This window comes from Lemur catta, chromosome 14 (assembly GCF_020740605.2).
Source record: "Lemur catta isolate mLemCat1 chromosome 14, mLemCat1.pri, whole genome shotgun sequence".
NCBI classification, from domain to species: domain Eukaryota; kingdom Metazoa; phylum Chordata; class Mammalia; order Primates; family Lemuridae; genus Lemur; species Lemur catta.
Window position 1 is genome coordinate 13,821,968 of NC_059141.1, and position 17,053 is coordinate 13,839,020.

The 17,053-nt window shown below is 32.9% G+C and overlaps 1 protein-coding gene across 8 annotated transcripts in view; it reads right to left on the minus strand.

The window, feature by feature from the left end:
- Nucleotides 1-17,053, minus strand: part of NHLRC2 (NHL repeat containing 2) — a 51,270-nt gene that overhangs the window by 22,693 nt on the left and 11,524 nt on the right. For all 8 annotated transcript variants that reach the window (XR_006739304.1, XM_045568852.1, XM_045568854.1 and 5 more), the window contains 3 exons: nt 12,031-12,486; nt 9,524-9,645; nt 4,832-4,961 (listed from right to left, as the gene is read on the minus strand). Coding sequence is in view for 7 of the 8 variants with exons in the window: in XM_045568852.1 (XP_045424808.1) it covers nt 4,832-4,961; nt 9,524-9,645; nt 12,031-12,486 (708 nt within the window). In the remaining variant the exon portion in view is untranslated. The remainder of the gene's footprint in view (nt 1-4,831; nt 4,962-9,523; nt 9,646-12,030; nt 12,487-17,053) is intronic.

Sequence of the window (17,053 nt, forward strand, 5' to 3'; positions counted from 1 at the left end):
GAGCACTGAAGAGTTTGTTCTTGCAAACAAAATGAGTTAAAAAAAAAAAAAAAGGTGGCCTGGCATTTATAATATCTGTCAAACTAATGATAGTCATATTAATAATTTATACTGTTCATCTTGGAGTCTGGACTCTAAAGCACACAGTTGCATCACTGCGTAGGGGTATTATACCATTAATAGTTTTTTTGTTTTTCTAACAAGAATGTGGTAATCATGAACATCTCAATTTTAAATTAAGAGTGCATACAAATTGAAAATTTTTAACAAAGGACAATGCCAAAAACTAAAAAGTTTTTGGAAGTATTTTTAAAGGCACACCCCCTCATAATTATCAACAAAGATTAGAAAAAAAGTTTCAGAAACAGTAATAAAATCAACAAAATACAAAATGAAAATTACTTGAAATTCAGCTTTTAAAAATGGTGTTATTTTAAGCAACTATGACTAGAACCCCCTTAACAGCATCTGTGAAATCCTCCATCAGTGTAAATACATTTGTTTCCACACAGTCTCCAAAGCTCCTATGATGCAAAGCCTTAAGCCAGACGGAAAGCAGCAAAGTCTGCCACTTCCCACAGGGCACAGGAAAAGATCAATTCCAGCAGGGGTAATGGCAGATGAAAACATTCTCTATTGACACCAAGTAGAGGTCTTACTCTGATGGAGAAGCAGAACACTCCCCAAACCAATCACAGACACAAGATAAGGGTTTAGCTGCTAGGAAGAGGAGGAACAGGAACAAAAAGTTCCCCACATCCTTTCCTTGAGGCCTAGGCACTCTGGGTCTTCCTAAGACTGAGGCTGGACCCACCACTGAGAAAACTGTCTGGCACCTAGGCCCCTGCACTGAGGCAAAATCAGGAGGCAACAGCATCCTATCTAGAGGGATTTGAAAACTTGGCTGCACTGACGGTAACCAAACAATAATAAAACCCAGGCCCAGCTCAGCTTCTGACCAAATTGACTTAACTTCTCATAATAATGGCATAAATCTTATTTATCTCAGCCTTTATAATTCTACACAAGATGATTAACACATAATAAACAATGAGAAGACTCACATAAAAGCAAGAAGAACAACTAGCCATTTTCAAATGACAAAGGAATGAACAGAATCAAACTCAGAGATGACCTGAAATTTGGAACTATCAGACAGAGATTTTGAAACAACTATGCATAGTATGTTAAGGAATCTAGAGACCAGCCTGAGCAAGAGCGAGACCCCATCTCTATTAAAAAATAGAAACAAATTATCTGGCCAACTAAAAAAAAATATATATATAGAAAAAATTAGCTGGGCATGGTGGCACATGCCTGTAGTCCCAGCTACTCGGGAAGCTGAGGCAGTAGCATCGCTTAAGGCCAGGAGTTTGAGGTTGCTGTGAGCTAGGCTGACGCCACGGCACTCACTCTAGCCCGGGCAACAGAGTGAGACTTTGTCTCAAAAAAAAATAAAAAAAAAAAAATAAAGAATCTAGAGAAAACAATGGCCAACATACCTAAATAGATGGGGAATTTCAGCAGAGAGATGGATCTATAAGAAAGAATAAAATAGAAATGCTATATAAAAAGGCATAACATTGGAGATGAATAATCCCTTCAACAGGCTCATCAGTTGGCTAGACACAGCTGAGGAAAGATCAGTGAAGATAAATCAATAGAAATTACCAAACCAACACAAAATGAAAAAAAGAAGAGTGAAATAAAAAGAATACCATATGTAAGGGTTGCTGGATATAGTATAAAAAAATTTAACATAACTGAAGTTCCATAAAGAAGCGAAAGAGAGAAAGGGGCAGAAAAAAATATTTGAAGTGTGAGGGTTTCTTGAAAATAATGAAGAACATCACACCATAGATTCAAGAACTCCAAACAGGATAATAAAAACAAAGTTATGATAGTAAACTACCCAGGAGCTTAAAAACAAACATGAAAATAAAGAAATAAATAACCTGATACTCAGGAAAAAAAAGTATAGCTATCCATAATACAGAGAATAGAAAAACATTTTTCCAGCAGATAATCAGAGGCATTTATAATATAGTAACTACCAGCAAAACCCTATAATAAAAACAAGTCCCATAAAGCTGGGTTTTGATTAAATAAATATGAAACACATACATATACATATAAATATAAATAAATATGATACATGTATATGTGTTGATATATTTTTAAATGAATGAATCTTACTAAAATACAATTTATAAAAACAATTGTAAGTAGAGCAAATATTCTATGATCCAATTTCTCCATATTCTAACAGTATACGTTAATCGAGGATAGGATTTTGGAGCAATTTAAAGCAGTGGTTCCTAAAACATTTTGGGGTACAATATCACTTTGAAAATCTGAACAGAATCTGACCAATTTCCCCAAATCTGAAATAGAATTTCTGGGAACACCCAGAAATTTATAAATATCTTACAAAGCCTAACTACCAATACCTTGGTATATAACCCAAGGCTAAAAGTTCTTGGACTAGAGTCGTCACTGTGATTGTAGGTCCTTCACCCAGTGCTTGAAAACCATTTTCTCTTAGCTAGCATTCTACAAGGTCAAGCTTATGCGGATTCAAGATTACTCCTTTTGCCAAGTACCTGGAGTGAAGATACTTTTAGTTATAAGTTAAATGCAGAGCCATGATCTGTTAAGCTAAGGTAGGATTCACCTTCTTTCATAAAAACTGAACTTAACAAAGATACTGGTCTCAAATCACCACTCCAATTGGAACCTGAGGGAGTACTTGTCAATAGGATCAAGATTTTCCTTGGACAGCAATTTGGGTGTATGCTCAATACAGAGATAAACAATCAGAAATTCCATGCCAGAAAGTATGATTGAAAAAATTTTAGTCTGGAAAAAATTTCAAGTACTACTTCACCTCAAATAGATCTCTTTTAGTAAAGCATCCAGTAAAGTACATCCTGTTTTTAAGCAATGTAAATTCTGATATATGTGACAGCTTGAATTATTGTTCTCAACTCCTCATTCATCTGTAAGTAATATGTACCTCCACACCCTTGCCATGGCCTCATCATAGGTAAAGTGCATATCCTGTGGCTTTGAGCTTCTTTACATGATTTATTTTAATAACAGTGGGTAAGCAAGTATGACATGAACAAAGGCTTTAAATGTGTGAAACAGGGCTTACCCTCTTGTGCTCCTACTTTTTGTCAAAAGAAGAATATGCCTCGGACAGCTACTGGCCCAAGGAAGTAGACTAACAAAGGGACCCGATCTGGACCTAAGAAACAGCTTGGAACCAAATCCAGAGTAGCTCAGCCTTTATCAGTTGAACCCCCAACTCCATATGTGAGCAAGAAATAAAGGTTTAGGTTTGTATGAGTTTTAGGATGATTTCTTATGCAGCATTACTGTGGCAATTACTGACATATACAGTAGATAAAGGTTGTATATTGCAAAATGTAAACATCAATAATTAAATTACTACATGAACTACTGGGTATAAATCATTGGGGGCTCACGTTAAGGGCAAAATTTTTTTCTTCCTTGAGAGATGGTAATAGCACACCAAGGCAACAATTCTCATCTACTTTGACTAAGTTATTGACAGATATTTTCAGACTGTTTTCCTATCTATAAGATTTATGGTCTAATAGCTCAGTGGTTATCAAAGGCAAGGAGGAAGGAATGATAAGTCCTGGGATTTAGCCCTGAAATTCTTTAGAACTGCTACTACATGGTAATAAAAAGGGGTTGTGTTTTAATTGATTTTATTATTATCTCAAAATTCTCTATGTATGAGGTATCCCCTTATTGCCTGGACCTGGGATGCACTGCTCCCACTATACCACCCACCTTGGTGACCTATGAAACAACCCATAATTGTTTAGAACATAGGATTCCAAAAGTGGAATTTTCAAAAATAATTTACAAAAAATACTTAAGTTAAATACATTAAATGCAGGTAGTACCAGAAGATCATTCATTCATCTTATTACTATTAAAAGCTTTATATAAAAGTTAATCACAATGAAAAAAGCAAGGTCTCTGAATCATAACCAAATTGGCATTATAACAGAAAATTATCTCAAATGTAAAGCCATTCAATCAAGCTAGTACTTACATAGTCTTTAAATATATTAAGACCACATCTACCATTTAGTCCCACATTCTATTTTCAATATATTCTTCCTTTATTCATTAATTTGATTTTAGATATGTAATCATCTCAGTAACACAAAGGGCCAATAAAAAATAAGAGCACTAACAACAGCACTCCCGGATTTCCTTTTTTCCCCTCCTAACAGTTCCTGAGGCACTTATCAGATTTCTTTTAGTCAATTAATATAGATAATAAAGATCATAAAGATGATATAATTTTATTTTATTATTTTTTTGTTTGACCTCCCCCCAAAAATAATTTTAAAAGTCTAAAGAAAAAGCAATTGCCTCTTTGATTTCTTTTTCAAATTAGAGTAAATAAGAACATTGTTAAGTGGTATAGTTCATGAATAATCTTTTGAAGTTCTGAAACTATAATCCTTTCAATTTAAGAATATTCAGAACTACATTAATTGGAAGATGCAGCTAAGATGAAATTCTTTAAATTTGAGTAATATATACTCTACCTTATGTATAAAATATAATATGTAATATATAATATGTACTGTAGCACATATAATACATACTCTATATTACTACTGCCTTTGTTTTTACACAATTAACAAACTCTAAGCCACAGATATAAAAGTATAAAATAACTAGCAATAGAATTAATCTAAATGAATATCTCAAGAATATTTTTAAATCTTACTTTTATTAAGCAAAGTTTACTTACATTTAATATTAAAAGTTTACATACCTGATGATCCAAAAACTACATCCCAAGGGGAGCTAATGGGTTGTTGTTCTCCTTTTGCTCCACCTTCCTTATCTGTACCTTGAATTCCAATGCCAGCTACAGTGCTCACCTTCTCAGCTTCTAAGTCGATCTACAGAAATTTAACGGATATTTTATGCAATGAATGGTGACTTTTGCTTTTGTCTTTTGCTATATAAAATATTTCCAACAGAACATTTAGAACATATTTGCAGCACAATGTTTAAAAAAAGGCTAATCAACTATAGGGTGAACTTGTTATTCAAATGCACACAATCAGTTACTTTCATTCCCCTCCTGTCCATTCCCCCAACTTTCCTTACACATCTCTCTCCCATCATGCCTTCACCAGAACTAGTGTTGACCTCATCTTAACTATGAAATATTTTTAAAGAAAATGAAATTTTAAAACACAATCTAGCAAAATACATATTTCTTAAAATTAAATGTACAGATTTCAGTTATGCTAAGCTAATAACTGGCACATATAGAATTTAATATTTGCCAAGCACTGATCCAAGAGTAAGCCAACCAACCAGCTATCCAGCCATCCTCATAATATAATTTTGATATTTTAGAGGACTATGACTATGATTTTGATATTTTAGAAGACACTGAGACACAGATCGTTAAGTAACTTTCTCCAAGATCTCACAGTTAGTAAGTCAAGAATCTGGGATCTGAACCCAGGCAGTTCTATGATACTGTGTTGGCTCTACTTCATAAACTGAAAATCTAATATATTCTACTGGAAAAAAGATATTCTGCTTTCATCTCCTGAGACCCTCTTCCCAAAATTCTATCATGAAAATCTTCAAACATACAAAAAAGTTAAAAAAAATTTTATAGCAAATATCCATACACGTACCACTTAGACAGAGTCTATAAATATTTCACTTAATTGCTTTACCATATATTTTTATCCAGCTATCAACAGAAAGAAATTTTCCTTATTTCATAGATATTTTATTCCCCAAAGCTACAGCAAATATTAAGCTTTTGGAGAACATTTATATGCATTCCCTTTAAGATGAGCATGACAAGATACCCATCATCACTGCTAACACTTAAAAACAATAGAGGTACTGGCCAGCAATATAATAAAAGGAAATAGTAAGTTTAAAAATCAGAAGGGAATTTTTTTTTTTTTTTTGCAGACAACATAATTATCCACATAAGAAGCACCAAAAGTTTTCGGCAGAAAGGGACAAACTGATCCTAAAATTCAAATTGAATTGCAAGAGACCCAAGATAGCCAAAACAATCTTCAAAAAAGAAAAAACAAAAAACAAAAATAAAGTGGGAGGACTCATAGTTCTGATTTCAAAACTTATAAAAAATTATGTCAAAACAGTGTGGTACTGGCATAAGGATAGACCAACAGAATAGACTTGAAAGTCCAGAAATAAACCCAGACATCTAAGATCAATTGATTTAACAGGTTGGCAAGACTATTTGATGAAGAAAGAACAGTCTCTTCAATAAACGGTTCTCAAAAAACTGGATATCCACATGCAAAAAAATTAAGTTGGACCACCCACTTCATACTATATACAAAAATCAACTCAAAATGGATGAAAGACCTAATTATAAGAGCCAAAACTATAAAACTTTTGGAAGAAAATACAGGAGCAAATCTTTGTGACCTTGGATTTAGCAATGGATTCTTATACATAACATTGAAAGCACAAGCAACAAAAGCGAAAAATAGACAAATTAGGCATCATCAAAATTTTAAACTTTTGTGCATCAAAGGACATGATTACGTGAAAAGGCAAGCCAAAGAATCTTTAAAAGTATCTGCAAATCATATATCTCATAAAGATCTTATAACTAGAATATATAAAGAATTCTCATAAGTCAATTATAAAAAAGACAAATAACTCAATCAAAAATTTGGCAAAAATTTGAATAGACACTTCTGGAAGATATACAAACAACCCATAAAGCACAGGAAAAGATGCCTGACATGCATATCAAAACCACAATACATGTCACTTCATATCCAGTAAGATGGCTAGAATTTAAAAAATGAAAAATGACAAGTGATGGGGAGGATGTGGAGAAGTAAGAACCCACATATATTACAGGTGGGAATGTAAAATGGTGCAACTGCTGGGGGAAACAATTTAGCAGTTCTCAAAATTAAATGCAAAACACGTAACTCTACAATTCCAGTTCTAGGTATCTACCCATGCGAAATGAAAATGGATGTGCATGTAAAATTTGTATATTAGTGTTCACAGCAAGATTATTCATAATAGCCCCAAATAGCAACAATCTAAATGTCCATCAATGGTGAACGAACAGATAAAATATCATATATCCATAAAACAGAATGCTATCCAACACAAAGGAATTAACTACTGACATGCTACTTCATAGATGAACTTTTCATTACACAAAATGAAAGAGGCCAAACACAAGAAAACATATATTGTATGATTCTATTTATATAAAATGTTTAGAAAACGTAAATTTATAGAGACAGAAAATAGATTAGTGATTGCTCTGGGCTTGGGGTGGGAATGGAGATTATCTATAATTGGTTGTGAGGATGAAAAATGTTCTAAAAACAATTTATGGTTATAGTTCGCAAAATCTGTTAAATTTACTAAAAATTATTGAATTGTATACTTGAAATAGGTATACTTTATCATATGTAAAATACACCACAATGAAGTCATTTAAAAAAAAACTTGCAAACAAAACATGTTTTACAGGGTCACATACAAATAAAAAGAGATGCACAAAACCAGAATGGTTGCCTATAAGTATGTTTATGTAAGGGGAATGACACTGAGAGTTGGGAACAGGTATGTAGGAGAATTTATAAATTAATAAATTATTCTAAACAAGAGAAGGGTCTACATGAAACAATGATGTTTGTGAGCTGTGAATGTAGGAGTATAAACAGCTCAACCCTCTGCAAATGAGGTCTTAAAGAAAAATAAAACACAATACATATTCTTATATTTTTAAAAGGAAGAAATCATAATTCCAATGCTATTTTTTTAGACACTAAACTAAGTCATACAATACAGAAAAACTTCAGGTAACCTAAATTTATTGTGATTATGCTATGTAAATGCATAAATATTTAAAATGCTGCACACATGGTCAATACTACAAAATCTATTATATTCTAAAGGAGGAGAAATACAATTAAAAAGGACAAGTACTCCCTGAATATTGCAGGCTAGCTACCTTATTACTTCACTATCACTTACTATACTGTTGGATGTTTATGACACTGATGAATTATAGATGCATACAATCCCCAAAAGATAAAGAAATACTGATCTTTAAGAGTTAATAATAGGTAACCACTTCCCCAAAGTATATACCTTGGAAACATTAGTCCTTCTCATTACCATGAGAAGCTCTGCCTATAAAGGGCTCCCTGGTCAAGTAAGCTTAGAAATACCGCACAAATATCCCCCCACTAACGTATTCAACAATATGTTAACATATTTAAGTCACCAAGACTTTTCAAAAAATACATCTGTTTTAGTTTATTAATGCACAAAATCCTTTTTTCATGTAATACCTTTTTGTATTAAGAGGGATATACACTTTTGAAAACACTTCATTAAAGAGGTGTTGTTTGCTCATAAATTCATTCAACAAGTATTTACTCAACATCTACCACAGGCCAGGTCCTGTTGTAGGTGCTAGGATTTCAGCAGTAGAGAAAAGATATTTCTTGCCCTCATAGAGATTTACATTATAGAGGATATTTCATATTCTCTATATGTTTTTTCTATTATATGTATATAGGTGATAATATTGTCAAATAAATGAGGATAAATGTCAATATTGAAAAAAATAGTGAGTAAAGCAAAGAAGTATTTGAAACAACGTATTTAGACAGGATGGGTTAGATAAACTATTTTGCAAATAGATGGCAACTTAAAGACCAATGGATTATAGCCAAAAGAGCGATCAGTAGGAAATGTTTAGAATAACTGGGTATATCTACAACGGAATGTGATACAATCATATCATTCATATGACTAATCAGGAAAAAAACAGAGAAAAACCTAAAAAACATTATGTATGGTATGATTCCACTTGTTTAAAAAAGTTCTCTATGAAGTCTTTTTAATATAAATTTATTTGTATATGAGTAGAAATGTCTAAAAAAGACATTTTAACGGTGGTTGGTTACCTCTGGGGAATAGGAATTGATTATCAGGGGAATTTTTTAGCTTTGTGTATTAATTCATTTCTTAAAAACAAGAACACACATTACTTTCATAATGAGATAAAACAAAATATAAGACTAATGAACTAATAAATATTTCCAGCCAAAGCATAAGAGTTGAAGGGAGGAAGGAGTGGTATAATTTTTTTCTAGTTTGAGAAAATTTAAGTGAAAAAGAACAAAGGATCACTTTGTAAACTAGTGGTTAAGAAAATACTTCAAAATGAGGTACTTTGGGGGGTTAGGCACATGACTTTGAAACAAAGTATTAAAAAAAGAATTATGTGTTCTTCTTCTGTGGCAACCACATTCAGATACAAAGAAAAACAAAACTAAAGCAAGTAGTTTGGAAAAAAGCTGAATAAGAATGTTTTGACATACTTAAGCATCACCCTTTAGCTGCAAATATTTAATGCAGCAAATAAATATCAGTTTTTCTGATCAGAAGTATTAAAATGAAAAATTACCTTTCTTATAAGGTGGTTCTCAGTGTCTGCCACATATATGATGTTATTCATTATGGCTACACCCTGTGGAGAATTAAAAGTTGATTCTGAAAATATTCCATCTTTTTTTCCGGGGTTGGGTCCTAAAAGACAAGACAGTCATAAGACAAAACTTTCTCATTTAAAAAGTGATCTCACAAAAAAATAAAATTTGTATTTAATCCTGGGATTTTAATATAAATAACATGATACTTCTACCTAAAAACTGAAATGTTTCCCAGGATATCTATTTTTCTCAAGAGTGAATTTTTGCTAATGACAGGGTTTACAGTGTAGTTACTAGTGCACTTAAATATAGCAGCATATATCAGAAGATAATAATCGTAAAGGCATTCTAATTACCTATTACCTAGACTAGAAAGATTTAAAAATAATTTCAATCTTTCAGCAACGAGATAAAACAATTTCAAAAGATATACTCCTTTGATAATACAATGAAAATTATGACCTTTTCCCCTAGAAAAATATACACACCCCAAAATGTTGCACACCATCCTAGATCCCAAGGACCATTCCAGTGTATCATTAGGAGTCCAAAGACCTCAGGTTAACAATCCTTCATATCTACTATTTTATTAATACTTTGTCACAAAGTCCAACAATATCTCACATACACTTTAAGATAGATGAAGAGTGATTCTGGTCTACTTCTTAGCTTTTGCAATGCAGGCGGAGTTGTATAACACAATAAATATACTTGTTATTTCCATGACAGGAGACAAGCCTCTAAGTCAGAAGTTCCAAACTGCTTTGCAGAACTCTGTTGTCCTAGATGTCAGTAGGAGATGTAGTATAACATAGTGGCTAGAAAATGAACTCAAGAGCCCAACCCCAGCTCTACCTCTTCGTAGCTAATGATCTGGACAAGTTCTTTGTGTCTCAGTTTTTCTCCTGTAAAATGGAACTAATAATATATCTAACTCATAGCATTGTGAGGACAAAAATAAGTTACTATAGGTGTGCTTAGAATAATACCAGGCATATAGTGTTTGCTGTAATTATTAATATTACTGATAATACTATTATTGCTATTGATAAGAGCTCCCTGAAAAAAAAAGGGGGGGAGTTCTGTGGTCACTTCAAGTTGGAAAATACTGTGTACTATAACCCCCTCTATTCATGATATTCGTGAGACACATTAAAAGGGTAAAAGATCTGGGAAGTCTTATGATACCACCACAACAAAAATCTGTTAAATCACATCAAATCCATGTTTCCTGAGTATATATGACCAAGCAATTCTTTTTAAAAAATTGAAAAGTAACTATTAATATATCACAAGATAATAGAATTCCTAGAAATATGTTTGGGAAATGTGGCTTGCTGCTAGTTTACAAAGAATATTCACCTATACTATTTTGGAAATTACAGAATCTACTAAAAACTCTTTTTTTTTTAAAAGGCAGAGACGATAACTTAGTTTGTTTATTAATCTATATATTTTCAGCATTAAGAAACTACAATAAAAATGATGGTACCATTAATATAGCCAATCCATATAATTAATAAATTCAAACTGCTACAAGACACTTTTTGAGTAGCAATTCTCATAAATGTCTGTCATAAATCAAAATACCAAGTAGCCAAAACAAAACAAACACCACAAAACACAATATATATTCTATCTTGGTATGCTAAGAATAACATTGGGGCGTGGGAGTATGATTAGCTTATCTGCAACAGGAACTCAGATCCCCCCACTTTGTGAACTTATGTTGCATATATTACTAAGCCAGGATTGACTGCAAAGAGATGAATTACTTTTCTCTTTGACTAATATGCTACTAGATATCAGTTCAGCCTGGATAAGCAGAATTAATAGAATGTACTTAGTAGATTTTATTAATTATGTAGAAGTAACCAAGAGGCATTTTTAGATCTAAGACTGGAGAGATATAGAACAAAATCATCTACGCTCGTATGATAATATTAATGTTCTGCTATACCCAAAGGAAATAGATCCAGAAGCATGCTTACACTGTTATGGAAGAAAGGAGAGAAAGGTAAAATTATGTGCCAATCCTAGCTTATTTACTTTATAATCTAAATCTCAAGTTCATAGGGTACTGTCGGGTCTTAAAAAAGATATGGCTATATTTTGTTGGAAAGTGAAATATAATACTCCCATTTAAATGTCTGAAATTCAAAGTGTATATAATTTCTTAAGACACAGTAAGTATGGCAGTTTTTTTAAAAAAATAAGATGGGATATATAATTATACTTAAAAGCTATAACTTAACAATTTTCTCCTTTTGACCTAGAGCTTTTTGGGCATTTTTGTTTATGAGGGTGTAAAAAGAGGTTAATTCAGATACCATACTTTAATTAACAAAATAATTTTGTGGTGAATTTAAAAGTCAATACGTATCACCTTCCTATAATTAGTTCTTATTTATAAATTTCAATTTTTATATATTTACCTATTTTACTGTAAAACGCATTATATATAATTAGAAGCAAACTTTACCTCCAATGCTGTATTGAATTTGTCCATTTTTCCAAACGACCAAAATTCTATGATGTCCAGTGTCTGCTATTACCAATCTATTGGTAACATGGTCTACTGTTACTTTGCCAGGAAACAGCAATGGTGAAGGTGGCAAAGAATCTTTATACAGTTTTATCCCAATTTTATTATCTCTGATCTGTCCTCTGTCTTTGTAATACTTTAAAGCAATTGAAGTATATAAAAATAATTTATCTTTGTGTCCCTCGCCAATCAAAGAAAACAACATGTTTCCACGGGGTCCAAGTACGACCAGAGTTGGCCAACAGGAAACTTCCAGTTCTTGCCACAGGCTGGCATCCGCATCATTAACCACAGGATGGGTGATATTGTACCGAAGAACAGCACTCTTAATGTTATCCAGGACTTTTTCATTTGGAAACTTAGCCGAGTGAATACCAACAATCAGAAGACCATCTGAAAGAGAAGAATGATATGTTAAATATTATGAGATATTAAAGTTTGCATATCATATTAGGTTTTGGGTCATTTATAAATATAAGCAGTCCACAGTTTTTTTTTTAAAAGTAGAACTACATTAGTATCTCCAATGCATTTAAACACACAAAAAGATTAACACATTTAAATCTTATGATAATCTTGATTACTACATAAAAACACATATGATCAAATTCATGAGGCTTTTGCAGGATTAAAACTCTTTATGTCCTCTATCTAGAGAAAGCTATAAAAAATAGTCTTTATTTTTTATGAAGATGTTGAAATTTTTTCCATCTAGAATAAGCCCCTTTGAAATTCAGAGTTGATTATGACTGCTTTTGTTGGGTATTTATTTCCAAATTATTCTCATAAATTTTCTGACCTAACATTAACATTACAAATTAATGGAATAAGATACTTCCATAATATGAGGTTTTTTATTTATTTAAAATTCCTACTATATAGTTCTTAGAATAAAATTTCTTATAGATGGAACTGCTGAAAACTAAAAACAACATTATTTCTTTTCCCTAATCAATACATTATTTCAAAAAGTTAGTACAAAAAAAAGTAAGATGTGTTAGGCTGGATTCAGAGAAAACATTCAAATTTTACCAAGGTAACAGAGGTAACAACAGCTATGTAAATTTAAATTTCCCAACATATCTATCAAAAACTAGTCAAACCAGCATGAAGAACAAATAAAACCACACAAATCAGGAGGTGTAATCCCCAACAGCTCACCATTCTATTACTATAACTAACTCTCAACCAGAATGCATACACACCCCTCTGCTCAAAGACTAAGAAAAGTAAAAAACCAAGGGGATTATGGAAGGGGGTCAAAACTTGGAAAAGCAAACCACACAAGGGTAAGTTTCCAATTTTATTTTGGCTGGCTTTGCCCTGAGAGTGGAGCCCAGTTTTAAAATCATACAGTAGCTAAAACTCCAATAGAAACCCCATTGCATTTCTGGCCCAGAAAACTGAACAATGTGGGAGAAACCTTGAGGGGAAGAGAGTTGAAGAAGGTGATTCCTCATTTCTGAGTATAAATACTCACAAGTCTTGGTTTAACCTCTAAACTACATATGTGTGAGATAGACCCCAAAAAGTGTAGCAAATGCTTAGAGAGCTAAGAACTGAATTATTGGGTTGACAAAAGGGGAAAGAGCTGCTGGAAAATGAAACAGAATTTATAATTTGAACTAACAGGGTTGAATGCCTACTAAAACAAAATTATCAATATTCTCTAGAGGACTATAACAGAACCCAGAATTTACACACCATAACATTCCAATGTCCAGGATACATTAATAATCCAAAATTACCTGACACTCAAAGAACACGGTCATGTGACTTATCAAGAAAAAAAAAAATCAACAGATACCAATGCCAAAATAAAGCAGATGTTTGAATTAGCAAAGATTTTAAAGCAGCTATGATAATTACGCTCCATAAGATAAAGAAAAACACATATGAAATAAATGAAAAGATAAGAACTATAAACAGAGAAATAAAAACTATGAATAAAAACTAAAAATTTTAGAACTGAAAAACACCATAAATTCACTGGATGAGCTCAACGGCAAAAAGGAGATGACAGGGAAAAGGTCAATGAACCTAAAAGATAGCTCAACAGACATTACCCAATCTAAAGAACACAAAGATAGAAGATTGAAAAAAACTGAACAGAACCTGAGGGACCTGTGGAACAGTTTGAAAAGATAAAGCACTGAGTCCTAGAAAGAGAGAGACAAAACCTCATGTACAATAAATAGCCATATTAAACATATGAAAAGATGTTTACTCTCAAATGCAATTTAAAATTGTACCAAGATACCATTTCTTACCTGTTAGACTGGTAAAAATTTAAAAGTATGTCAAAACATTTTATTGAAGTAGCAGTGGAGAAAAAGAGGCACACTCACACACTACTAGTAAAAATGCAAACTGGTACAACTCTCCTCGTGGGGAATTAGGCAATACCTAACAAGACTATATATGCATTTAACTTTGATCCAGCAATCCCACTTCCAGGAATTTATTCTTAAGATATACCACCAGCAAGACAAAAGTATATCCACAAGATTATGTATTGTTTGTAACTGCTAAATATTGGAAGCTTAGATAAGAGCTTCCAATACACACAGGAAAGTGGCTGAATAAATTATGGTACACACACATAGTGGAGTACTATGCAGTTATTTTTAAAAACCAAACAGTTCTCTATGAACTGATATGGAATGGTCAGTTACATCAGGATACACTGTTACATGAAAAATGTAAAGTGTAAAAAAATGTCTAATGGTATTATTATCCTTTTTAATTAAAAAAAGAAAAGGAAATTGAAATATATGGGACAGAAATGGGAAGGCAAGAATAGAAGGAATGGGTGGATAGAACGAGTATACCTTTCTATTTAGTTCTCACTTTGAAGACCATGTTGTTTTACACACTCAAAAACAAATAAAATCAACATAGATTGGAGGGGTGGGGCCTAAAATGGAATACAAACAACTGAATTTAACTGTACTTCAAAGGAATAACTTAACTTCATGGGGGTGGGAGGGACCGGCCTAAGTAATGTTTTAATTATTTGAGAAGGACTTGAAGCAAAGACACCCCAGTAGCAATGAGCACATTTAGTTCCCACATCTTGGTTTCCCTACACCATTCCCCACTGAAAGGAATCAGACCTCCTTAGAGAAATGGCTGGTTCAGGGATAGGGCTGGGAAAGTACAAGATGAATCTGGAAATATTTTGATGTGATAAGTAAGTGTGATAAGTAAGAAGCTCAAAAAGTGATAAGGACATGTCAAAAGAACAAAGGAGATAGCCTGAAGGGGATCCCATTAGTCAGATCATGGACAATTTGAAAATCAAAATAAATAATGAAAGTAATGAATAAGAAACTACGAGTTGAGTCAAGTCCATTTATATATATATATATGTATTACATATGCAATATTTATCATATAATATACTATAATGTATCACATATATTTTCCTTCTGATCAATATACCCCAACACTTCCTTGGAGAAGTGATGACTTCAGAGGTGAGATCTGAATGATGAGAATGTGTTAAGTAGGTGATGAGAGTGCTGAAGGCGATTCCAGGGAGAGAAAACAACACTGTGTGCTTCCTGTTAATATGTTCATATAACAGGAAGCATGAAGGATAGAAGACTGCAGAAGGTACGTGACTGAACACAGAGAACAAAGAAAAGCATGGGATAAAATGAGAATAAACATACAGCCTTGTAAGTCATGTTAAGAATTCATATCTTTATTCTAAGAGCAATGGGAAGTCTTAAGGACAATGAAGTATAAATCTCAAAGGTACTTCAAACTAAACTCATGGCCCTCCCCTCCAAACATGTCCTTTCCACAGTGTTTCCTGTCACTGAATAGTACCATCATCCATCCAATTATACAAGCAATAAACCTATGTAGGGTATCTCTGTGATAAGCAATCAGCCCTCCACCATCACCCATATTTAATCCACAATCAAGTCCTATTGATCTTATCACCTATGACCAGTTTCAAATTATTATGTCTCAAGAAGCACAAGAACCTTGTCACAGATATTCTACTTCCATTCCTGTCCACCAATTAGTTATCCACCCAGGAGTCAAACTGATCTTTCAAAAAACACAAATCTGATCACGTCACTTTCTTGCAGAAAATCCTTCATTGGCTTTCCACTGTTTCTAGTAAAACAACCAAATCTCATCTCTCCAGCATCTTCTTCACATACTCCTCCTGCCTCAGTGTTCTAGCAACTTGGCCTTCCCTTAGCTTTTCAAGAACCTCATTATTCCTCTTGCTTTAAGGGCTTGACACAGTGACTCTGACTGGAATATTCTTACCCTTTCCCACCTAGTAAAACTATTCTCGTCTTTTAGAACTCAAGCTCAATTTTTACTTTCATATGAAAGCTTACTTTAATTCTTCCAGATTAAACTCCATTATTTGTCTGTAATTCTCCTTCTTAACACTAATCAGAAATTATAAAAATATGTATGTGATATTTTGATTATATGCCTCCCCGTTAGACTGTAATTCCTACTAATTATATAGGGATCATGCATGTTTTATTATTTACCAGCACAGTGCCTAGTACATAAGTAGGAAATAAATGAATGGACAGGATATAAATACTAAAGAAATTCATATATTTGTTAAATACATAAACCATTTCATATTGTCCAAATAGGGTATCTATATTGATCTACATGTAAAGACAGTTGCCATATATTTACTTCTCCCATTTTGTTCAGTAAGAACCTTAAAGCACACAGAGATTTTTCTTAAATTATACTGCTTTTTCTGTTAATCATACACAGTAAAAACTGGGCATAAAAGATTCTCCCTTTTATGACTCTTTTGCCAACATAAGGATCAAAACTACTCCACTTAAAAGAAAATATGGAAGGAAGGAAATGGAAAGAAAGGAGAGATGGAGGAGGAAGGAAGGGAATGAGCACAGGAGAAACTGTACCAAAACTTTAATTGCTTCTGAAATATTAGTAATAA